The sequence below is a fragment of the Epinephelus fuscoguttatus genome, linkage group LG11, assembly GCF_011397635.1.
Source record: "Epinephelus fuscoguttatus linkage group LG11, E.fuscoguttatus.final_Chr_v1".
NCBI lineage: Eukaryota > Metazoa > Chordata > Actinopteri > Perciformes > Serranidae > Epinephelus > Epinephelus fuscoguttatus.
Window position 1 is genome coordinate 3312133 of NC_064762.1, and position 26223 is coordinate 3338355.

General features: G+C 42.3%; 1 protein-coding gene across 1 annotated transcript in view; it reads left to right on the forward strand.

Annotated features, from left to right (window-relative positions):
• LOC125897554 (MAM domain-containing glycosylphosphatidylinositol anchor protein 2-like) overlaps nt 1-26223 on the forward strand; it is a 178938-nt gene that overhangs the window by 144686 nt on the left and 8029 nt on the right. Inside the window, exon 4 of the mRNA XM_049590959.1 lies at nt 24334-24529. Within this exon, the coding sequence (XP_049446916.1) occupies nt 24334-24529 (196 nt within the window). The remainder of the gene's footprint in view (nt 1-24333; nt 24530-26223) is intronic.

The following is a 26223-nucleotide window of genomic DNA, read 5'->3' on the forward strand; positions in this document are numbered from 1 at the left end:
GTCACCGAAGTGACTGACCAAAAAACAAACTGTTGGGAAAAAGTTCAGGAGCACGAAATATTGCTGTTTACAGTTATTGAACACTGCTTATGACTCATTCTACTGATCACAAAATAAATACCATTAATATTAATGTATTGAGTTGTGCTGAAATAGTTAAATTGCGTCATTTACAGGTTGACAAAAACAAACACGGGGTCATGCCCCTTGGTGTCTAATTCTGGCAAACAATGCTCTCTTTAGCATCTGTAAGAGATGAGACTCTAATTTCAAATTAAACCCATCCGCAGCCATTTTAGACACAGATGTAGCAAGAACGTCCGAGGAGGGAAGAGGTCTGGATGGATGGGTCAAACAAATACAGGACTTTCACACAAGAGGCCGCTGTTTGTGTCCTGTGTGAAACCAAAATGAGTGCCATTTTGACCCAATCTATGAAATTTTTCCTAAACCCAACCAAGTAGAGGTGGCACAGCGGTGCAGTGGTTAGCATTGTCACCTCACAGACGGCTTCTGGTTCCAACCTGGGGTGGGCAGCACGTACCCCGGGGTGGAGGGGTGCATGTTCTCCCTGTGTCAGCATGGGTTTCCTCCAGGTGCTCCAGCTTCCTCCCACAGTCCAAAGACATGCAGGTTAATTGGTGACTCTAAATTGTCCGTAGGTGTGAGTGTGAATGGTTGTCTGTCTCTATGTGTCAGCCCTGTGATAGGCTGGAGACCTGTCCAGGGTGAACCCTGCCTCTCACCCAGTGTCCAGCCCCCCCCCCCCCCCAGCAGTCCCCAACAGGATAAGCGTTACAGAAAACAGGGCTTGAAGTTCTCCAGCGCGGTGCCGGATTTCTGGTGCAGGAATATTTTTTTCTCGTGAATATTTTATCATTTTGCCGCAGCAACAGTCATTTAACCAGTCGTTTTAAAGCAAAGCAAAGTGATAGTTCCAACTACCAATGGTGTATCACATTACTCAAGGTAAACAATGAGTTCTAGCCAACCAGAGGCAGAGTAGGGCGGGCCTTAAGTTTTCACAGTCTCTCATTCAGTCACGCCACGGACACACCTAACGCTGAACCGAAGTGCAGTGCCCAGCAGCGGAGGCAGTTTTCAGTCGGCGCCCATGTTAACCTATCTGACTGTCCACACAGGCCGCTGAGCAGAGCGGAGCGTTGCAGAGGCTCGCGCACTGCACCGCTTCAGTTCAGCATCTGGTCTATTTTTCACACGAGCCGCGAGAGCTTCTGTCAAGGTGAATAGAGCGGATCATACCAAACAGGAAGTCGGACACAGAAAAGACGAGAGAATCTGGCCAATTTTCAAAAATAAAATAAATTTAAAAAATATAAGCCTGTTTAATTATGATGTTGCTTGTCCGTCTATAAATATTTGTTCAGTTTGGTCTAGACACGAGAGAGAGAAACAAAGAGAAATGGCTACAGGTTGTACAGAAAGAGAGAGGGGTGGTAGAGATAAGTGGGAGATAATTTGTGAGCCACAGATGAGCTGTCATTTGCTAATTAGCTCAGTCAGATAGAAGATGCTCCTTGGTGTCAGAGGTCATGAGTTCAAGCCTCAACTGATGTAAAATGTACATTTTAATGGAGACGTCCTTATTGTCTTCCAATTCTGCCTCTTGTTGCTCAGAATTGCCTAAAATTGCCCGGTCCCAACCATTTTGTAGTAGCTGATGACCAAATTTTCCTTTTTTGGTGAACTGTTCATATTTCATCATTAAAAGCCTTAATTGTTATTCTAGCTTCTTGATGTGATACTTGATTGATACTCTCAAAGTGCACCAGATTAATTCATTTAGATGTCAAATGTTCAAAATTTTCTTCCGGGTGGGGGGGGAGGTGGGGGGTGGCATGCCGGCACCTCCCCTTCATGCCCTCTAAAAAAAATTTCAGGCACAGGGTTTTTTCTTGCTTCAAGCCCTGAGAAAATGAATGAATTAATAACCCAGTAGTTTTGTTGCTTAAACCTGTTTCCTGTCAATGTGAAAGTTTATTTTGAAAAGGGATTGTATTCTCGTAATAAGCAGAAACAGACTCTTCCAAAACAGACACTAAAGGGGTACGTGGAGTTTCTTGGTTGGAAGTGTAGCCACCGACCAAGCTGCCATGTTGGAAGTTTCGAGAGTGAGAACGTATTAAAATGGTAGCCAAGTAACAGCTTTTCTCAGTCGCTTTGGTACATTTCTTTAATCATCCTTAACATTTGCAAAACTGGAAGTGTATTTCGTAAAAGACTTTGTCCCAGTGGCATCACACAATGAATTACCTGTCTTTAACTTCCTCAGATATCATATATTTATGTCAATGGACATGTCAGTGCCATCAGAGTCACCAGTACTTGAGTCGTTTTTTACAAAAAGGATAGTAAAATGCCTAACCTTGTTTTGATGTAGCAGACCACTATCTAAGTGTTTTCTGATGGAAACTATTGCTAAGGTTTTGATGGCATTTGCTGCACTCTTTATGCCTCCACAATGGCAAAAGCTGTGGCTGTTTTCAGGTTGTCTGTCCCAATCTTATGAATACAATATCTCTAGAAGGCCTTGAAGGAATTTCCTCAAATTAAAAATATACTCAACGTCATATCTCAGGAGCACAAAGGAATACAGTTGGTCAGATCCTGAATTAGTGACAAGAACCTTGAAATTGTGCTGATTGTATAGATGTTCTGAGCTGCTCGGGTGAAGATGCATGTGAAGCATCATAGACATAGACGTAAACTGTAACTGCAGCCTAACTGGTTTGCAGAGGCATACAACCGTGAAGCAGTAATTCTGGCTTCAGTTACATATTACTGTTTGTGGAAGATTGACTGCAAGAGATTGGACAGGATCCACATTTGCGCCTTTACTGTTTGTCCTGTAATTTGTTGACAGATCATGTCACTGTGATACAGAAACGAAAAAGACTGTTTTACAGCACTGCAGCACAAAGGCAAAGAATTAGAAATGTAAACACAGGAAACACCCTCAGGCAGAACTGTACATGCAGCGCTGTATGGGGAATTACCATGCTGTCTTCTACACCTCCTGATGTTCCTGTCTGCCGGGCCACAGATTCTCATCCACATTACAACGGATAACTTCCCTCACAATGCAGTGCAATTCAGGACACTTACAAAAAAGGAAAATATGATGACAGTTGTGCCTCAATCTTTTGGGGGGTTAGACTTTTCAACAGAGAACCAGCATAATACAAGTTGATCAACATGACATAAGCAGTTGATACTGTAGGTGAATCATTTGCATGAATGTGCCAAAACATTTGCAATTCTTGGGAAAGAATGAGACATTGCTTTTATGATGTACACAAGTGAGGAGATGATGTGGAGGTTGAACAAGCAGCTGTGAATGTGCCAAAGTGACTGACAAAAACTGCACTCAATTTGTAAATCAAAAAAGCTTTAATCAACAATTTTGACAATTGATTAAGTCATTAGCAATCAGTGAGCCTTCTCTGCACACCCTTGACAAGTGAGAGGATTCGCAGCTTTTCTGTGTTTTGTGTTATTCAAAATTAATGTGTTTGTTGCGGGGAAAAAACAGCCTGCAGCACTGTGAACCTGTGATGAGTATTTTTCAAATTTTTTTGACTAAATGTTCAATTTATTCAAATCATTTCACTGAAAAAATAATTGTTAGCTGCAACCCTAATATTAATCTGCTGAGTGAATCCCGCACAGCTCCGCTTCCCGCTGATAAACAATACAATCTCCAAGTCAGTTATTGGTGCCCAAACAGAGAGGTTGTCAAATTAACTCGGGGAGAGACTGAAACAGAATGATTTCAGCTGGAACAAATTACCGTGCCTTAAACCTGCTCGGCCCAGGTCAGCATTTACTGTACAGGTTGTGATAAAGGACCACTTTAAAACTCACTTTAAAATGGTCTGAACAAGCTCCGCAAAACCTGAATAAATTGGGAGCACAGAGATGCAGTGCGGAGAAGAAAAAAAAAACAAGTAGCCAAGTTTCCCAGAGTTCACAGGAAAGAGAAAACACTTTGTACTGTTTGTCCATATGCTAATGTTGTGCAGATGATATTAATGTTGTCTGCCTAGTCAGCCAGTGCCGGTTTGTCAGCGGCTGTGAAATAGTACGAATCAGGTGGTGCATGCATTGTGAAAAACAACCCACTGGACTGTAGATATCAGTTTACCGAAGCTTTTCACACACATCCTCACTCCTCCCTGATATTTCTCACCACATTCCCTCAAAAGAAGGATTAGAATAAGACAATAGCCTGCTTTCTCTGTGTTATCTGTGGAAGGACTTACACAGCCCTTACTCCACACTGCTGCTGCACACGCCAGAGAATTTTAATGAGGATACTCTGTTTGTGTGTGTTTGGTCGACACACGGGCTCGAGTCTGAGCTTGAATCTTGTTTTTTTTTTTTTGTTTTTTTTTTTTGGCAACGGCAGCGTTCATCTAGATTTGAGATGTGTGAATGTGTGTGTCCATTTCTTTGTGTGCCCATGCGTGCGAGAAGAAACAAAAATAGAGGCTGCCCATTGGGTTCAAGCACATGCTTATGCATGAACACACTCTCCACCAGTGAGGTCCTGACTCACACACACACATGTCAAAGGCTTAACTTGTCTTGGCATACGCCTCCTCAGCTGTGCAACGCTGTGCAGCAGCATGCAGTGTGAGGCCGACTTGGGGAAGTGTGTCTGCTTTATGTTTGCCTTCCATCGATGGAGTTCATGAAGGAGCTCAGAGACCAAACAGCAGCTGATGGTGTTTGTTTAGCGGCCATGCTGGCTTTCTTTTTATCCAGTCGGTCAGTATAACTGGCGCTTCCTATCTCATCAGGTGTCCAATTCGTGCTGCCCTGCTGCAAGGTGCCTGAGTAAATGTGTGTGCAGAGCAATTGAGGACAGAGGGTTTTGGTGAAAACACTGATTCACTGAAACACAGAACATAGTGATAAAAATGGAGTTCTGTCTGAAGTTGATGCCGTTATTACTAAAGCCTTTATCCCTTTATTACTGGTATTTGCACTCTGTGCTGGTATCCATATCGCCTGGAGAGGCTCTTTAAAGTGACTAGGTAATATATTCGGGTATGTACAGAGGGAAGTGAGTGGGATGGTGATCTCAGGGGAGCCTATTGATTAGTGGTTTCAGTTGGATGAAGCAGGTGCTGGAGGCAGGTTCAATAGGTTGAGCTATGACTCAGATTGAAGGAAGATGTAATTGTTAACTTGTGCACCATTTCTTAGTTATATACTGTCAAGCATTATATCGACCGTGTCATGGATAAAAAAGAGATGAACCATTCATTAGTCCATCTTCTCCCTGCTATTCCTATTCAAGCCTATCCCAGCATGCAGCACGTAAAAGCCAGGTAAACTCTGTGTAACGCACACATTTATAACTACATGTAATTTATAGGGCGCTGGATGGGTCCAACAGACACTGGACTTTCAGCCGGGAACCTGTCGTTCTCTTCCTGTATGAATGTTGAGCCAAACCATGATGTTTTTTGAAAACCACATACAAAAATACATTTTAATTTGAGGTGTCTTACCAACGTTGTAAGTTAGTTTTAAAATGACTGTAAGCATCTAACAAACACAAACCGTTGTTCCTGTGAAAATTTAAGTGTAGTGGAAAGACACAATGCATGTAAATTGGCACAGCCAATTTACATGCATTATGGAGCGTCAACAGCAGACGCACCCAGGATATCTAGCGCTTCAAATATAGACGTGAACGTTTATTGACCAAACAGCAATATTTGAAGAAATGGGAGCGAGAACATGTTGTGAATTCAGACTGTCACTAGCAGATTTTATCAGCTGTAGCTTGCTAGCTGTTTAAGCTAACGTTTGCTGCACGAGTTAGTTGAAAACGCCTCAAGCTGAATTTTTAGATTTCCAACTGACAACATAGCTAACATAGGCTGCTTGTTTGTATTTTTAAACAATACTTTAAATGTTACAAGAGAAAAGGTGTGTGAGGACTGAATGGTGTGCAAATATAACACCGTCTTGGCAAAGCTGCTGCAGAGTAACGTTAGCCCCACAAACTAATGTTAGCTAATAATTAGCTTCTTGGTCTTGGAAGTAACTCTCAGTAAGGTTACTGTAGGTACCAAGCTAGTTAGCTGGACAGGCTATTGTGTTAAGTTTATGTTACAGCAGATAAACACACCATTAATCAATTCCTTGCACTTCAGCTCCTGTGTTTATGGATTTAGAAAGGCTGAGGAGAAATAGTTTCACTCTTGCTACAGCCATAAACACTGCTTTGACGTGGAGAAATCCAAAGCCTCACAGACCTGCTGTTCAGAGAAACAGACATACTCTGAAGACCACACTTACTTACCTGAAGAGAAAACAAACAATGCCACAACCTGGGCTGAAACATTAAAAACGCCTGAAGCTAGCTAAAAACATTACATTTCAGCATGTCAAAGGATTATGTTAGCACCAGAGAGGAAATGTTTTACTGACAAACTTAATATTGTTGGTATATCTCTTCTCTTTACTTTGCTTATCTTAGAGAAATGATCCCACTGAATGGCCAGAAGTAAAATACTTTGATATTTACTCTTAATTATATGCTGTAATCACCAGATAAGAACATCATATAACCTAACAAAGATCAAAACCAAGCCTTGCATAGCTTAGTTAGCTCCTTCTCTGCAGTATGTCCGGTCAGATTAGCAAACTGCTTGCTGCTCACAGCATAGTGAGGGTCAGGATCCTGTAGTTTTCCCATTCTTCCCTCAGATGCCTCACGTCTAATTGCCTGTATCTACTTTTTGTCTTGAAAGAGGCTCTGTTTTTTTTGATTCGGCAGCTTATAAAAATGTATTTCTGGGTTCTTTACCTTGCTGGAAGTGCATCCCACCACACAGTAGCAGACTGAATTGACAAGAAGGCACCTTCACGCAGTTTAAAGTCAATAGATGAATTGGTTTCTGGGATCTAATTATGCTCTATGTCTGTAGTTACGGTAACTAAGCTATGATTGGACAATCAGTGTTTGAGGGAGGGGTTCGGTTCATTCATGTTTTTGGACTGTACACCACATAGATATGAGAATAAAAATGGTCTGATACAGATTCTTAAACCATCCATTTGGAGCTTTGTCAGTCTTTCAAATGGAATTCAATCCATACCAAAGCTCTCATGACATCTTCATCAATTTTGAGACTGAAAACAGAGTAACATGCCAGAAATGGCATCTTGGTGTCTCAGAATGATGTGACCCTATGATACGAGGTGATGCATTATACAATCTTCTGAAAAGAACCCATAATGTATGTAGACAAAGATATATGTGCTGCAGCTCTTAAGTGCTTTTGGATGTAAATGACCTTCTGTGATGAATGGTGTGATACAGCCTCGGTGAGTTATCTGAGCCTTGTTTGAATCAGGACAGAGTGAATCAGCACATTATGTGTACATTATGTAAATGTTTGCTGGTTTGGTTAATGGAGGTAAAGCCAGTTCACGACTGCCCATTACTCTTTCAAGGACTTGCTCTGAGGAGGGGCCCTTAATCAGAGTAGTGGAGTCAACCTCATCTCTTGCCTCTGTTTTTCTCCCCATCAGGAGCTTAAAACATACTACAGTGCGTTGGTGTTGTGAATGCTAATGTGATTATCTTGTGCAGAACTTTATTCTTATCTGCTTTCTGTTCTTTTGTAACATTCTCTCTCCAGGAGAGGAAAGGCCACGGATGATGTACTGACTGGTTATTATTTATCTTTTTCACCAGTATGTTTGGATACGGACAACAATATCCAAATTGCAAAATGTGTCTATACAGGCTGAATCGTGAGAAATAATAATGATATTGATCTTGAGCTCCACTCGTTTATGTAACCGAGGTTTATTGAGCAAAAAAGTATTTAATGACTGTCTGTGAATGATACGATGTTGTTTGAAGGAGTCTCAGGAGGATAGAAGTCTGGAAATGTTCTGAGACAAAACCGTGTGAAGAATATTGTTTAAACAAATATCATGCACAGCTTTGGTTTGTGTGGTAGAACCAAAGAAGATCAAGGAGACACGAAATGAAGTGGTTGTTTACTGAGTTTTTTGATAAAGAGAATCAGTAATGATTTTATGAAATGTAACGTCATATAGAACCACACAGGCGTGCATTAGAGACCCTATTAGATATCCTCATTACTTCCTTTAAATTATGTAATGACTGTTGAAACTTGATGTTGTGACGGGATGCAACGCAATGAGAGGTCATGAAACCAATAGAACATCAGCATTCGTTCATTAGCGTATAATCACATGAAATTAAGAGCTGTTGTGTTTCTGTTACCTCAGAATGAGCCGTTTGTATCTACATACAGAGAGGGTCCTCTTTCACTGAGTCCACCATGTTACTACAGTAGCCCAGAACGGACAAACCAAACACCGGTTCTAGAAAGGGCCAGTCATGTTTTCGGGACTGCCTCCATAGTTTTTCTAAACCACTGGTCCAGCCACAGGGTCCAGATTTCTCCGTAGTCATTAGTTTTAGATCCACACAGTTCAGTAGATTCAGTGTCATACTTGCATTTGGCCATGTCGTCGGGGTAGTTTGCTGTTTCTGTCAGGTAGCTGTCCGTGCCAAAACATTCATTGTACTTCAAAATAAAGAGAGTTTTAAACAAACTTGTCACATTCCTGAGTCACCTGTGGTCCAGTTTGAGTGGATCCATGACCCACTTTTGGACCACGACCCACTAGTTGGGAACCACTGTCCTAAACGCTTCGCACATAGGAGAAGATTCAGTTTGTTGCAATTTGCAATGCCACCACTAGATGCCCCTAAATCCTATATAGAAGTCCTCTAAGGTAATGTAAGGTCACTGGTGAGAGGTGTGGTGTGTCCTACACTGTTGCCCCTCGTCGGCCACCCGCTGATTTTTTTGGACCGTTCAGCATGTTGAATTAGCGTTGGGAACAATGGAGAATGGTGGTGAATGAAATCACTCTGATTGGCAGTTTAACTCAGTGCACAAGAAGAGAAACGGAAGTGAGGAAAGTAAACAAACAGCTAAAGTCAAGAGGGATTGAGATCAAAACAAACTTGTTACATAAGGTCAGATTATTTTTCTTTAGCTATTGAGCTCTTTAGTAGAAATGTTTCATTATTGTGTTATTGTTCAATGGCACAAGGTAAATATTCTTTGTTCTTTCAACATTGGATTGTGTTGTTATGTGCTAGCTGACTAACTAGCGTCATGACGATCTTTCAGTTTCCCTTTTTGAATGACAATTACAGACTATCAGCTGGTGTGGAGAGTTATTTCCTCTCACACAGGCTCAGAACATATGTGTTGGTTGGCCTTCGGCTGTAGTCTTTGTGGTGTGTTCATGTGCAACTTTGTGGCCGAGACAAAGCCAACATGAGGCGACACAACAGTCGGCTTGCCGCTAGTTCTCTGAAGTCAGTTTGGTGTATCTGGGCCTTTAAACACACTAAGTATTGAGTGTGATATAATGACCAGATGGCCAGGACTATTTCTAAACATATGATGTCTTTGTTGGCTGGATCTGATGTTCAAATCTGCTGCTACAGTATGAGGTCACTGTTGGACATTGACTGTGTGCCAGGACGTTTAAATGCCAGTTTAATGGTGTTTATGAAGAAAAACAGTGTCTACACCGGACATTATGGGTAGTGGTCAAACAAGCATTGGACTCTTGGAAGCTGCTCTGCTGCTGAGAATAAGGCAGTCAATCATTCAATTTTATTTGACACATGTGATCATGCACAGTACAATTCCAGCGAAATGTAATCCTAACAGTCCCTTCTATTTGTGAATTTAAAAGAGTTTAAATAGAACAGGAGTAGTGACAGCAGTATGTGTATCGTTGTTAGGGAGACAGTCTCAGGTAGGGACCTTATTTAGCCTGAGGGTAGAAGCTCTTCCTGAGCCTCTCTGTACTGGCCTGATGTATCCGGTACCTTCTTCCCAACCTCATCAGGGAGAAAAGGCCATTATCCGGGTGGCTGGAATCCTTAATGATTCTCCCGGCTTTGCTCTGCAAAGACTGGTGTAAATATCCTGTAGGCAGGGTAGAGCAGTGCCTATTGTATGTTCAGCTAAGTCTTTGCAGCACCTCGTGGGTCCTGTTTGGTCTTGTTTTCACACCAGGCTGTGAAGATCTCTGTCAGGATGCAGGTGATTTATGACAAAATCACTTGATGACACCGACTCCCGTGTGCGCACGGCGAGAGAGCAGAGGGAGAGACGCTGTGCTGCTGCCAGAGGAGCCGCTGAATGAGTTCCCTCTGAGCGGGTAACTCACGAAAAGAGTCCGAGAAGTCCGGGGCTGTTCATAAAACATTCAGGACGCCACAGTTTATTCCACACTACTGAAGCTGCTCCTCTTTTTGGAACCACCGCAGAGTTTGTAATAATTTAGCTTTTAGTAATGCGTGTTGTTGCCGTGGGTAACAGTGTGACGAACAAGTTAAAGTATCGCAAGTATCATGATATGAATTAGGGAGGTCCCAATCCAGCTTTTTCACTTCCGATCCGATACCGATATTACAGCCTTGAGTTTTGGCCGATACCGATCCGATCCAAGCGCGTATTATACATATTCACTTATTTTGTTGTCAGTCATGTTAGAAAAGGTTTGATCAAGCAAAGAACAACTACTTAATCAGGTTAGTTAGAATGATCCACAACAGTTGGTATGAGAAACTGACCTGTTTATAGTTAACAGGGTTAAATAAACAAACTTTAAATTTGAACATTAACATTAAATAAAAAATATAGCTGGTTTGCTTTGGCTGCTTTGGCCCCTTAATAAATAGAAAATAAATCAACACAAGAAATCTTTAAATGTCTAACAATGAAATTAAAATAGCAGCAAGACTCCACACACTTGTGCTTTGGCCCCCTAATAAATAAAAAATAGATTAACACCACAAGACATTGTTGACATTTAACAAACAATGCAGCCTTTCCTTTTCAGTTATTTTAGTAGTGTTTATGTAGTCCATCCATGGCTCCAGTTTCACTAATTGTGCCCAAAACAATGCCATCAGTGCTCTTTACTTAAACAGTAAGAGTGTAAACCAAATAAAAATATCACTCTCAAAAAAACAGAGCAGAAAACAAATAGTCAGTTACTCTTCCTACCCTCCGTGTGTGTCTGCCGTCTGCGTGCCGGCCTGGTGGATTGATAGTAAGAGCTGGAGCGGATCACTGGAATGGACTGCTTGAATCGGGTAGCGCTGGGCTGGCCGCAAAACCTGGATCGGATCCGTGAAAAACTGGATCGGAGTTCATGGATCGGCATTTTTCCATGCAGTCCGATCTGATGCCGATGCCCGTTTTTTGCTAATATCGGCGGCCGATAGCGATCCGAATATCGGATTGGATCATCAGACAATGTCTGATGAAGGGCAGGGGCCCGAAACGTAACACATAAATAAATTGTTCAAGGAGCAGCTTCTGGTGTGCGGACTTTATCCTTTATTCCATACTTACCTTTTGGTCCAGCACCCAGCATTAATTTTTTTGGGATGTGCGTGCTACTTTTACCTGTTAAAGTCAAGTCTTAGGTCATCAAATTTGTGACTCGAGTCTGACTCGAGTCCAAGTAATGCGACTGGAGGATACCTGGAATTTCCTCGCGTGTCTGAGGTAAAACATTTTCTGCCTTCCTCCTCACTGAATCAGCGCGCGGCTCTCGGTGATGTGGACACCAAGCTACTTGGAAATGTCCACACTCTCCACCGAGGGCAGGTTGATATTAAAGCAGACAAAGTTCCTTTGCTGCTTCTTCCTGAAGTCGACTATCAGCTCCTCTGTCTTGCTGACATTCAGGAGTAGGTTGTTGTCCAGGGGTGGAGCAGAGGGCGTCCTCTGAGGCTCCAGCTTCGATTGTTTTCTCAGAAGCCCAGAATCTCTGCTGCTCTCTAAAGAAATCTAATATAGCTGAGTAAATGTTTTCTGTTGGCCTAATACTCAATTATTCAGAGTACCGAAGACCGCATTTTTGTTTTGGATCCCATTTTTGCAAATAGACCAGCTCAGGTTATTATGGGATGGATGCAGAAATAGCAGCTCTGTCGGATAAACATTCTGTAAAGTCTACTCCAGCATAATTTAACAAAAATAAGTTTTTAGATTTGTGGTGCTGTTTTGTTTACGCCACATTCCCACCCTATCTGTTACGTAACTTAGAAATAGTAAAATCACACAATGTTTGCTTCTTGATTGGAGGCAGGAGTGAAAATTAGTCATCAGCAACATTTGTTGTGTTGTGGTTTCAGAGTGATGAAGACAGTTGGAGAACAGTTTGATACAGAATACAGTGTGGGCTCCACAGGATGTCTTTCCCCTGGCAACTGTTATGTTTTTCCCAAATGGTTTACAAGTACAAGTAGGGATGCAAAATATGGATTTGTTTTAGCTGATACTGATATAATAACTAATTACTTCACATTTTTATGTTTTAAAAATAATTTCATAACCTGTAGCTTATGCACACCTGAGGGAAATGAAGGCGCAGATGAAGAGAGGAAATATGGATGATTTAATATTCCATTGCTCTGACCAAAACCAAATCTGACATCACAACTGTTAACACAAACAGTTTTTCAAATGTTACATCATAAAACTTCAAACATACTTTGGCTTTTATAGTCTTTTGTCTAAGATTTCAAATTCAATTTTCAAATCATAATCTGACAAATCAGACATGTCAACGTATTATACACAAATAAATTAAGTAAGTGCATCCTTTAGTACAATACATTGATTTATCTGTGACAACCACACACACACAGTGACAGGGCTAACTGTTAGCATCACATGGCTAACATTACCTAAAGGTTATTAAGGGCATTAACAACATTACACGGCGTACGTTACCTACCGATTTTTAATGGGTTTAACTAGAGTACAGCTGTTATGCAGTCAGCGTGGTTTGTTGGGACTGTTTAACAGCTTGGTGTTAGCTGTTAGCAGCTACATCGGCAGACATTAAAGGAGCAATAAGCGAAATTCATCATTTCTAGATTGAAGGAATTAAAAAATTGCTATGTGAAGAACTAGAGGTGTAATTTCAGAGGTAGAGGGAGGAGTGGCTCATGACACACTTTGTTTTGGTCTACAGGCAGTGCACAACAGCAAACCTAGCGGTGAAACGAATTCGCTTTTTGCTCCTTTAACCTGAACAATCACCAGCAAGGCAGCGGCTCCAGGGATGGTCCTTCAGAGGCAAAATAATTTTGTCTTTCTTTAAAATTGTAAAACAAACAAACAAACAAACAAACAAACAAAAACATGCACCTTGGTGTTTGGCTCTCTAGTTAGCATGCTGCGCCTGCTCCTTTTCTTCTTCTCTGTGTTTATTGGCGGTGTAGATGTTGTGCCAGTTAAGTCAATGAAAGCAGTGTGCAGTGTTTATTCTGTCCTTATCTAAACACGAAGCAAATACAAATATACACATGCAGTTATGAAAGTGAACACAGGGTGGAGCATGCATGCGTGAAGTGCATATTGGTTAGCTCCTGATAGTGGGAATCAGGGGTGTGGAACGTGAAGCAAACAGTTTTTGGCCATTATGTAAGTGTGTCGCATGATTTAATATCAGCGTGGAAAGCTGAACATGCTGACTGGAATAATGATGTTATGGTGAGCATGAATATACTGTGTTGACAATAAATGGGTTGCCAAATCCAAAGAGATAACGCACACTGGTCATTTATTTTTTCATAGCCCAGAACATGTGTCTGCAACAAGGTCACCCGTTTGCACCTTAGTGGCTTGTTTAGACATTTTGTTTTGTTAAACGTCACTACAAATAATAATATATATTTCCCATTATAGGCCGATAATCTATGGGCTATCTAGCATCCCTAATTTTTAGGCATTTTGTTTTCTCAAATTGCATGAAAAATAGTCCATATAGCTACTTCTACTCCTCTACTTAGCTCAGGTAGACCTTTTTAATCTTAAATGTGATCATGCCCACAGCAGCTGTGTCGGCAACAAACCTGATGGTCTTGTAGTCTAACGTGTCATTCAGTAATGATTAAATATCTTATTTTTTTTAGATACAACAACACAACAGGTGGATTTTTTCAAGGCAGTGCCATTTCATGTTCTGTATCACACCCAACACACAAGATGCACTTGTATTTTATTAGTATTACATGACAGTACTGTTGTTATAAATATCAAATATTTAAAAACAAGCCTGTGACATTAACAGAAATATAAATGGTCCACTTTTTTATTTAAAGAAAACATCTTCACATTTTCAGGAAAGGTATCCTGTCCTCAGCTGAGCTTTGTCCAAGCCAAACAAAGGAGAAGGCCATTAGACTGAAACCAGAAAAGACCTCCGTGGTGTCGCTGGTGCTTTGCCTCCAACTCTAATAGTGGGTTTCTAGGTGTTGTTGTTTAGATCAGTGGTCTGTGGCTTGCCTGTTTTCTAGGGAGATGAATTAGAGAGGAGATGGGCTGAGGCAGACGCCACTGTCTAAGAGAGAGGATGAAGAGGAGATTCATTACTCCTCAACCCCTAACACACACACACACACACACACACACACACACGCAAACATAGCAGAACTGGGCCTCATTATTTCCTCATCTCCATCACTGGGTGGAAGTGAGGGGTTGCAGGCTCTGCTGTGAGGCTGCTGACGTCTGCCCCTCCATTTATCACACACATTGTCCACGTGTACACACACACACACACACACACACACACACACACACACACACACACTGGTGTTGCACAAACACCCACAGATGCCCAGTGTTCCTCCAAAGACAGCATAATTGGAAAAGCACTGTCACTGAGGAAGATGGAGGTGCAGCAGTCCTAAGTGGGCTGCAGCTTCCTGAACACAGCAGCAGCTCTTAAAGCAACAGCTTAAACAGTGCAGTTAAAGTGCAGGATGACTTCATCTGGGTAGAGGGAAACATCATCTGCTCTTTCAGCTTAAACATCATCTATTTGCATAATTTTTGACTTGAAGGGAAAAAGAGCAATCAAACGTCTATATTTAAGCTCTGCAGGATCCGTTACAGCACAAATGAAATGCTTTTTTAAATCCATATGCACATTATCTAAATCAGTTTCCTTTTTTATACACATATTATCAGTCAGTGACTTGAGGGCGGAGCAGCACACTTCACTATACATCAGAGTATCTTCTTGCAACACTGACAAGACCATTGTCCTCTGTATCTGTTTAGGCTACTCTGCTACCAACAGTGTAGCATGCTATATCATTCACAGCCACTCCATTGACTTCAGTCTGCATTGCCACTTTAATTGGCAGTAATTACACTTAACCAGGCCTGATGACTGTCGCATCAGAGGGGGAGTTAGTTACCATTACCTTAATGCTCAGTGCACATCCTATGGTGGTGAGAGGGAAGGAGAGGCAGAGAGGAGTGTGTGTGTGTGTGTGTGTGTGTGTGTGTGTGTGTGTGTGTGTGTGTCAAGTAAGGCTGATTTTATAGAAAAAGCAAAAGGGAAGAACCCCCCCACCCCCACCCCACCCCCAAGAAGGAAATTTAAGTTCAAGTTAACGCAGGTATGTGGAAATGCTTGATGAATAATTCAGGACTTGTTACACAGCACCACAGAGGCATGCCAAACAGCAGCCGTGGCAGGGGTGGTGTGTTGCCCTTTACAAACCTTAAACCCAACTTGTCCAAACGCCCTCCTCACTGTGCTCCTGGCAGAGACAGAACAGTAGCCTTTATAAACCCCCCCGATCTCAAAGGTCTGCCCCCGTACAGTGGATTAAAACAGTTGCTTCGACCCGTGGCGGCTGACCCGCTTTATAAATTTCAATTCCAAAACTTCAAATATTAAAGCCAAGATGGGGAGCTGTGTAATGAATTGCACCCAACACATACTCACACACTCACACACTCACAGATAAAGCCACCTAACCCAATAAACCTGCAGTGTTTTATTGTTGCGCCGCGAGGTTTTGGATATTCATTCTTCTTCTACTGTTTCATCCAGAACAAAAACACTGATTCATTCTTTTTTTTCATGTAGAATTGGTAAATGCCTGTGATATTCATTTCATTACAGAGGTAGCTAATTAGGTGTGTTTTCAAAAGCATGTGAGCCATATTTGCATATTGTTATCTCTCCATCATTGCCTCCCCTCTGAGCACTACAGTTTTCATCGTGTTTATTAAAAATACATGGAGTGAGAGCCTGAAATGCATGTCACAGCAGCAATCACAGGGCTGAGTGCATCACCTCTGTGACTGTAACCTAAATGCAAAAATATGTTTTCAAGAATACATTTGAAAAATACATTGAGACAAGATTTGACGTTTATCCAAATTTCTCTTTGCTGGATCATGATCAAATCTTATGTCATTGTAAATGTGAATAGTCAAAGGTTTGACAAAGGAGGGATTTGTCTTATGTAAAATATATATACGAAATAATGCTTTCATATAAAATGGATATAATATTTGGAATAATACCCACAGATGTGTGCGATATCTGATATAATACTCTCAATGTTATTAGCAGCAAAACACAGCATATACTGTTAAATATCCATCATAATCAACTATCATTATTATTTATATGTTGTGATTAAATTAATACAATAGTGCAACTTTTTGGATATACATTTATCACACTCATGACTGTCCAATAAATATAAAGCTACAGCCAGTAGCTTAGATTATCTTTGCACAAAGACTGAAAATGGAGAAAAAGCTGACCTGGCTCTGTCCAATGGTAACATACGAGCAAGCTCCCTCATAGACACATTGAACATCATTTGTTTAACCTTTAATTAACCAGTGAAACCTCTTGAGATTAAAAATCTGTCCTTGCAAAGACAGGCAGCAACATAAGTCACAGAGAGACAACATAGAACGAAAATACAGAATAAAATGTGAAGCTCTAAAACACAAAATAAGAACACTACAAGGAAAAGCCAAAAGTATGATAATGGTTACTAGAAGTGAAAGATAAAAACGCAAAAAAGGGGCAACTACACATGATTACCAAGACCAGCTAAGACACACCATGACACTGCCATATAGAAGATTGCGTACAAAAATCCTGCAACAGTGTTTGAAACGGCCGTGAGGAACCGAAGTTAAGTGGTGTGGGACTAATTCTTAACATGGGAACCAGTGGTGATAATCCTCTCATCTAACTCTAGGCAAGACAGCAAAGAAATGTATTTTCCAAAATGTCATTTATTCCTTTAAGGTAAAAATTGGCTGAGCTTAAAGGGCACATATTACACGGCCAAAGTTCCAAATAATGTCGGAAACGTTTATTGAAATAATCTCTGTGAGCAAACACGCCATGCTTCAGACTGTTCTGAGTACTCGGTCTCTGACGGATTTCTTTATATGGTCAACTTCCTGTGCTGCATGTACACTGCTACATGTAGCTACATGCTAGCGTCAGGGAAACATGTTCTTTTTGTTGCCCTTGTTGTTAATTTCTCCACAATTTTGGATCAAGTTCCTGCTGGAACATCTTTGATTGTGAAGACTTTGGTTGAGGAGATTCTATTGGTGATATTTAATGGTAGAAAGTGCTGCTATACTTCATTAGTCATTCATTAGCTACAACTACACTGCTACATGTAGCTACATGCTAATGTCAGGGAAACTAATCCCAGTTGCCGATGTTGCTGTTCAGAAGCTTTTGACAGTAGTTTCAGTCATTCCCCTGCCTGCAGTGATGGTGCAGAGTCGCCAAGAGTGTTGATACAGAGGACCCTGGAAGCTGAAAATAAGCACAATAGGTGCCCTTTAGCATTCAACCTAGCTGACCGAGACCCTAACAACTGTTTAGTCAGCTAATTGTGTAAGAGGGGCAGCATAGAAAACTGATGGTATGTTTAATGCTTCACATTAATGTGCTTATTGGCAGTAATGTGTTTTGTGTCTGCATGTTAACATACTACATACACACATGCATGGGTTGATTTCAGAAGACAATTAATTAGATGATCTACCAGGACGTCGCCGTATTCCAACACTTAGACATATTTTAACACCAGTCGTAAAATATCATAGTATTAATGAGATACCAATCAACGCTGGATCACGATCCATGCTCACATTACCATTTTAATGATGTGTTAAAATGCACTCAGCTTTTTTAATGCGTCCAGTCACTGTTTATGTGTTCCTCAGCACACATATGTTCCGCCGCCACATCCAGACAGACTAAATTAGCTTCTCCCTGGATCCTCTCCTCACCCTCCTTTCATCCCCCCCGACGGCACAGAGAGCGGTGCAGCACATGAAGCTGCTCACGCTCGTCTCTCATGTCTCAGAGAATGATATTCAGTTTACTGAGATATCTCTGTTACACAGGCGCCATCGTCAGAGTGGACTTATTGCGGGAATAGATGCATCGCGCCCTCGCCCACCCTCCCGACACATCCATCCACCACCACAATCACACTTTAGTATGAAGCAACAGCTGACACCACATAGATGCAGCTCGCAGGGGCCGGTTATTGTGGAGTGCAGCCGTGAGATAGAGGTCACTGTTTCCAGTGGGTTGAGAGATGGAGGGACAGGAAATGTTCTGACAGTAAATTACATGCTGGATTCACATATTCCATCAGAGGCCTCCATGTGAGATGGATGTTATATATCACCGCTGTGGTTTATTAACCTTTTGACCCACATAAATGAAATGCATTACAGCGCAGCGCTCAGCCGAACTGAAATTACAGACCATCTAGATCATGTTTTATTTGTGCTGTCTTACTTGATGTAGTGTGTTTACACGTTGATGTTGCGTATTGTAAATTTAAGGTTTCTTACAGTACATTAATCCCACGCATTATGCATCAGTGTGGAAATATGTCATGCTGAACCCTCGCTGCCCATTATCTCAATGTATTATTTATCTGAGGCTTTCATTTCAAAACAGCCATCAGTGATATTTTCAAAATAAATCACACACACTCCAGCATTCACATGAAGAGATGCCTTTTAATCTAGTCAGAGAATATCTAAAGAGCCTTTAGCTTCCCATTTACACATGTGCAGTTGTGTTAAGAAGCTTTTATTGGTGGTTTTTCACAGCAGAAAGTGCGACTATACTCTGTTATAGTCATTCCTCTGGGTGCAGTGGCGGTGCAGAGAGACACTGAGAGGGCCGATACAGGAGACCCAGAAATCTGAGAAGAGTCAGACTGGGGCTAAAACTGTGCGCCTTAGATGGAAGAAGACAACAGGTGTTCCACCACAGACATTTCAATCAGGAGAGACTCATCTCTTATAGTGAAAAGGATGAATGAAAAGCCCCTCCATGATGGTATACTTTGAGGCGGGTGATGAATCTGTAGACATACAGGGAACTCCCCCGGGGTCTAGACACTGATGGTGGTAGGGGTGGTGAAGATGAGATGACAAAAAGACGAGGAGAAGATGGAGAAGCGCTGATGATCTGGATGAGAAGAGGAATGAGCCTTTGTTGAGCTCGTCCTGGACTCTGGATATGATGGCTGGAGGTGAAGAGGGCACGAAGATTCTGCCTGAAATGACAGCTGACAGCAGAGGAGAGAGCAGATTTACAGTTTGGCATCCTGATGGTGAAGTTTGATTGGATAACTAGGAGAGTGAGCCCACTTGGACTTTATTTGGTGAGGGTACTTTGTGAGGGCATGACATGAAGAGGGTGACACTGGTTGTACTGGTGCTCTAGCTGTTGGAGTCAGTTTTTTTAGGTGGACAGGCCCTAAGACGTAGCATCTCAGACATTAGGAAATTAATGTGTTTTTTATGCCTCTACACAGTTACACTTATAGAAGTGGCCAGAGGCATTATGTTCTCAGGTTGTCTGTCCGTCCATCCCATTCTCGTGTACGCGGTATCTGAAGCACACCTTAATGAAAATGGCCCAAATGTTCGGTTGGACTCAAGGATGAACTGAGTAGATTTTAGTGGCCACAGATCACTGTGACCTTGTCGGTCTCATTCTCCTGAGCATCATATCTCAAGACCACCTTGAGGGAAGTGTGAATACAGGTGTTCCAGCTCAGACAGTATAAGGAAAATAATGTGTTTTTAACGTTAAAGCATGTAATCATGTTCTAGTAGAAACCCCAAATATAAGTACGAACCTGAAAAAGAACATAACAGATGCACCTCAACATGGAACTGATTGATTAATACAATACAATACAATACAAATTTATTTATATATCACATTTAAAAACAACAGCGTTGACCAAAGTGCTGTACATCAAATATAATATACAAAAAGTCAATAAATAAAACACAAGAAATGAAAACAAAATAAGACAACAAAAGGCTGCCAACTCTCATACAGGGGCAAAGAAGGCCGACGAAAACAGGTGGGTTTTTAAACGAGATTTAAATTAATCTGTAAGACTTCCTGCTTGACTTAACATCTTTTTTGTCAGCTAATAGTTTCAGCGACTCACCCCTAACATTTCATGCTGAACCCTCAGTGCCCATTATCTTAGGCTGCGTTCACACCTGCCCTGTTTGGTTTGGTCCAGTCAAACTCAAGCTCGTTTGCCCCCTCAGTGCGGTTCGTTTGGGCACGTGTGAACACAGCAATCACACTCAAGTGTGCACCAAAACAACCGGACCAACACCTTCTTGAAGAGGTGGTCTCAGTTACGAATGCACTCTGGTGCAGTTCATTTGTGGTGGGAACATGTTCCGACCTCAACGTTTTTGTTTTTTTTTTACTTCCTGGATTTTTCCCACATGGAATTTCTGACCAATCAAGCAGCAGCTTTCTCACACAAGGCATTTGATCTGGTCCGCTTGTAAATGCTGCCGGGAGAACACGAACCAACTCTAGGCAATTATACAACTTTGGAACAAAACTAGTCCCTGATTCAGACCAAAGCAAGACGACTCTAGGGCTGACAGCAGCCTTCATTTATCATTTATCTGAGGCTAGGTACCAATGATATTTTAAAAATCAGACAAACTCCAATATTCACATGAAGAGATGCCTTTTTATATGGTCGGGGAATATCTGAAGAGCCAGAAAATAATTTCACCTCTTATTGCTTCCTATTTACGTGGAGGTGGCTCTCCCCTTTTTAGTATTTAAACTTCAGCTTTTTAAAAAAAGAGGCCTGAAGGTGAGGTCATTCACAGGGCAGGCTGCCAAGTAATAACTTCCCTAATCGCCTATGCCTCTCGCCCATATTTCTACCAAAAAATTCTACAGCGCGAGCAAATCAGCCTTATTTGGAATGAGTGCAGGAGACAGCTGCTATCCAGAATCACCACCTCATTAACCCTGCATCTCGATAGCACCAATTAAGAAGTTCACACGCTCTCGACCCTCCTTTTCCTCCTTTTGTCTCTTTTTCCCTCCGACTACGACCCCCTCCTCTCCCCCCGCTGTCTCTCGCTGTCCGTTGGCGCAAAATAAAAGCAAATTGCTTATCTGTGACATAACGGGGGCTGTTTTTACTCATGAAAGACGTTGCGTAAATGTCATCCAGGTCAGCGGCTCCCGCTGGTAATCACGCTGGGACAGTGATTAGGTGAAATTAATCGCGGGCCTCTGTCGCTCATGGCTGACAGCCTGGGAGCCAGATAGGTGTTCTCCTCCCCGGTGACTTCGACAGATCAGGCGAGAGAGAGTGAAAGACATCAAAGACAAGAAAAAAAACTTGCATTAGATTAACACCCGAGAGACAACCCAGAAAAAGGTATGTGTGGGTCTGTACAAGGATGTTGGCGTCTGTGTGTGTGGGAAGGTGGAGTGAGGTAATGTGTGTGAGTTTTTGTGCAGGTGTATGCGCTTTCTTTTTGGGAGGGGGTGGTGGTGAGGGGGGGACATGAAAGGAAGGAAGCTATGGTTTGATGTGATAATGAAGCACCTTCTTTAATCCTCATCTTCTCTTTTATCCAAACCACTCACTTGTGCCTATTTGTCCAACAAATGTTTTGGTAGGCCTATAAAGCAGAAATCTCATCTCTGCTATTCAAAGCGGGAATATCGACATCTTCGGGTTTTGTTCGTCATTTGAGAGTATAAAAATATTCGAGATAAACTAAATGTTACACCTTTTTTTCCTCTGCTTGTCTTGTGAGACCTCCTCTCACACACACACACACACACACACACACACACACACACAATATGTCTGGCATTTGCACCTTCCCGTGTTATGCTGCTCGAGCCTCCGTGTCTTAATATCAGAGAAACCCAGAGCTTTGAGACTTGTCATGGTTGGTGGGAGTGAGCAGGAGTGATGCTAAGGTTAGCTTGCTGGAGCGTTTAGCCGTACACGGGCAGATTTACCGGCCTGTGAACCCATAAACCTGCAATTACAAACCCTAACAACTCTGGCGCAGGCGGCCCTGTACACCGCACTTTTCCTCTGGGCTCGGGGATTTAAGCTTCACAATCAGTCAAGCATGACTCCAGAAGCTAATTGCACAAGAGTGACACGCGCACACACACACACACGCACACACACACGCTCACACAGCATCCTTACGGGGGGGACTGATGGTGGATGTGGAATTTTGTTTGAAATTCATCAAATTTTAATCCAGTGCGTACATTTCCATATTTCCATATTTATCTCTTTGCGCTCCCAGCATCCACTTCCTCTCTGCATATCATTCCGGCCCTATTAATAGCTCTCCTTACCTAATACACAAACTCACACACTTGTCACCACGAGGGAAACAGAAAAAGACAACCTCCTATCAGGTCCGCCGCTCAAAGACACGTGTATCCCAAGGTAGACAGGGCTGTCAATGAATCACTCCATTTCTGCCACAGTTGGTAAATTGACTGTTGGAAGTGGGAAACAGATGAGGGGGGAGCTGGGAAGAGTCAGAGATAAGATGTAGGATTCATACTCTCCTCCTCGTCTCTATAATGAATCAGTGTATTTACTTAGCAATCTGCTCCTCTAAAATGGCCCTTCTCGCTCTGTCTTCTCCCAAGCGTTGTCACCCCCCTCCTCTGTTTCTCCCCACCCCCCCAAAGGTAATTGCTCTTACCTGAGACACTGTAATGGATCCTGGATGAAGTATTGACCGCTGCTAGATTTTGATTAAGGAGCTGTAGGGCAGAACATGTCTTTAATGAAACTGAGGAATCAGCATTCCCTGGCTGGTGCGTGGAGGCTGGATGCTGTGCACCGTGGCCCACTGGCACCTTGATTAGGACCTGATCCCCAGCAAATCCAGAGGTGGGCCACAGCCACTGAATTAAAAGCGATGAATTCATCCATTAATAATACCTAAGGCGTGTTTAGTTTTTCTCTGGAGGCTTATAATCGTTAAAGATTTGGGTATTCATTTACTGTAAGCGGTTTGCACTCTCACTCACACAAGCAGCTCTCTCAATCACTCAATCATCCACCTTGTTGCTCACTCGCTGATGCACTAACTCGCTCATTAATACACTCAATCGCTTTCCCCTTCATATGCAAAAGGTCAGCCTTTATCAGTTACAATTTTAGCATGAGGGATAACTTGCATTAGCTTCTCTCATCCTCTCCCTTAAATTGCCTTTTTTTGCTCGTGTTAAAAACTGATTGCATCTCGGACGGAGATGAAAGGGAAACAGCTAGCTCCCCGCGTTCTTTGAGCGTGCAAATGGACATAATCTAAAAGGGGAGTATTAGCATGCTAAAAGACACCACAGCTATGATGAACACCATTTGCCAAGGCTTAATGCGATAGCCGGGTAAGATGATTAACTTTGAATCCATTTAATCAACCACAAGCACTTTCTCAAATAACCGACTGTCGAGCGTCGGGGTAAAACTTCCCTCAGATCAGTTGGGGAATGGGCAGAGGAACAGATGTGTCAAATCACAGAGTGGCGAAATCAGAGCGGAGGCCAGCCAAACATTGTTTCTTTGACGTGTGGGACATCAAATATCATTTTTGTGCACAGATTTCGTCATCCTCGCTCGTGTTTGAAGCTCACAATGGAGTGCGACTCGGAACATGAAGCAGCTCGCTCATTGACCGGGAAGTCAATGTGCCCTTGGGCTGCATTCTATTGACTTAAGTCGTTCAAGTAGTGGGCTTCTCACCTCCCTTCCCACAACGACCCCGGCGTGCATGCTGATAACTGGCTCTCCCAGTGCAATGAAAATTCTGACCCTCTTGGTCAGACCTTTAACCACAATCAAGACAGGAGATTGTATTTGTGCTAATATAAAGATTTTATACCTGATGTGTTTGTTATTGCAGCCACAGCTCAGCAGATATGTGCAAGCTTTAAATGTGCTTTGTGTGACTAATTGATCCGAGGAGTCTTCCACTCCTTCGTCGATTGAACAACTCATCTGAAGAGTGTTTATTGATAGCTGTGTGTGTGCTCCTCTCACAGACCTTGATGACCCGGTAGTGACGGTGCACCAGAGCATAGGAGAAGCTAAGGAGCAGTTCTACTATGAGAGGACCGTGTTTCTGCGCTGCGTGGCCAATTCCAACCCACCTGTCCGCTACAGCTGGCATCGTGGGAGAGAGGTCCTGACGCAGGGCTCGGACAAGGGGGTGGAGATCTACGAGCCCTTTTCACTCAGGTAAGACAGACGCAACATGATGAGAGTAAATGATTCACTTAATGTCAAACAGGTAAAGACTTAAAGGGACAGATCACCTTAAAATCAGACATACTTATTTTTCCTCTTACCTTTAGTGCTGTTTATCAGTCTAGATTGTTTGGCTGTGAGTTGCAGAGTGTTGGAGATATCAGCCGTAGAGATGTCTGTCTTCTCTCCAATATAATGGAACTAGATGTGTCTTATGGCGAGTGCAACGGACGGACAATGACTGTTGACGACATGAAAGTGACATAGCAATGAGCTGACTGTCACTGAGCAAGGTATTCTGGATCGTATGATATCTGAAGAAAAATCCATGCACAACAGTTCATATAATATCCTATGAATTTGCCCCCTACAAGTGACCTTACGTCCTTAACATACAGTTATATAGTTAACGTAAAGTTACAGAGGTGAGGACGTACATTAAAATGACTCAAAGTTCACATGGTTCCAAACATGCGACAAAAGTCCTGGGCAAAAGTTCAATTTTTTGTGACCCATCCACCACCCCAACCTGCCTCCTTACAAACCCTTGGGACTGCTTCCTTGTTTACTGCCATCGGTGCATTGGTCACATGATCGCAGCCTTTCAAAATGCACGGGTTACGAATTTGGGTGCTTTGCTTTTCATAGGAAATACATACGAAAAGAACAGCCTGCATGGAGGGGTGGAGGGGATGGTGGATGGTGTGTCACTTGAGAGAGGTGCCTGCCAAGTTCAACACCAACTAACAACAAAAGTGGTTGTTTTTTAGCAAGTCATCGCTGCGTTTCCAGCAGCTTTTACTCAACAAACATGGGTGTTTTTTAGGGACCTGTGTATTTGTTTCCACCAGAAACAGTTTGATAGTTTCACAAGAAGCATGTTTTTCACCACCAGAGACATCACCACGTTTCCAGCTGGGATAGTGCCACCAAAAGTGGGTATTTTAAGTTAAAAAATAATCTTTTTCTTAACATCTAAATCTCCTAACCAAATGTTGCCCACAGCGTTGTTGAAACATGAAAAACCCTAAAGCTGACATAAAGCTACTCAGGATAATCCACAGACCTTGTTGTGAGCTGTTTTACTTAGAAAGTATTTTCTTTCTACTGAACCACATCCTCCAACTGTATCACCACGCAGAAGGCAATGCGCACCAACTCATGGACGGGAGGATCCTGCTTGTGACAGTGCAGAATCTAAACATTGATGGCGTCCTTCTTAGCTGAGCTGTAAGGTTTGCTAGCTCAGTGGTGCCAGGTGAGCTAGCATTAGATGCACTCTTCGCTCTCCATGATGATACAGTTATTACAGAAAATAGTTCCTGCATGAAACTGCTCACAACAAGGTCTGTGGATTATCTTGAGTAACCAGGTCATGATTTCTGTAAAGAGACATTGATGTTGAGTTTTTCAAATGTATTTTTTGGCACTTTGAGCACCACAAGCTGAGTGCCATCTAGTTCCATTATACTGGAGAGAAGGCAGACATCTCTACAGCTGATATCTCCAACACTCTGCAGCTCACACCAAAACAATCTAGACTGATAAGTAGCACCACAGGTCAGAGGAAAAACATATACTATGTGGCTGAACTGTCCCTTTAAAGTAGAATATGAAACTTGAGGACTTTGGCAGTCCTGAGTCTTGTAATGCTGCATTTTGTTGGCTGTCATAAAGACATGCAC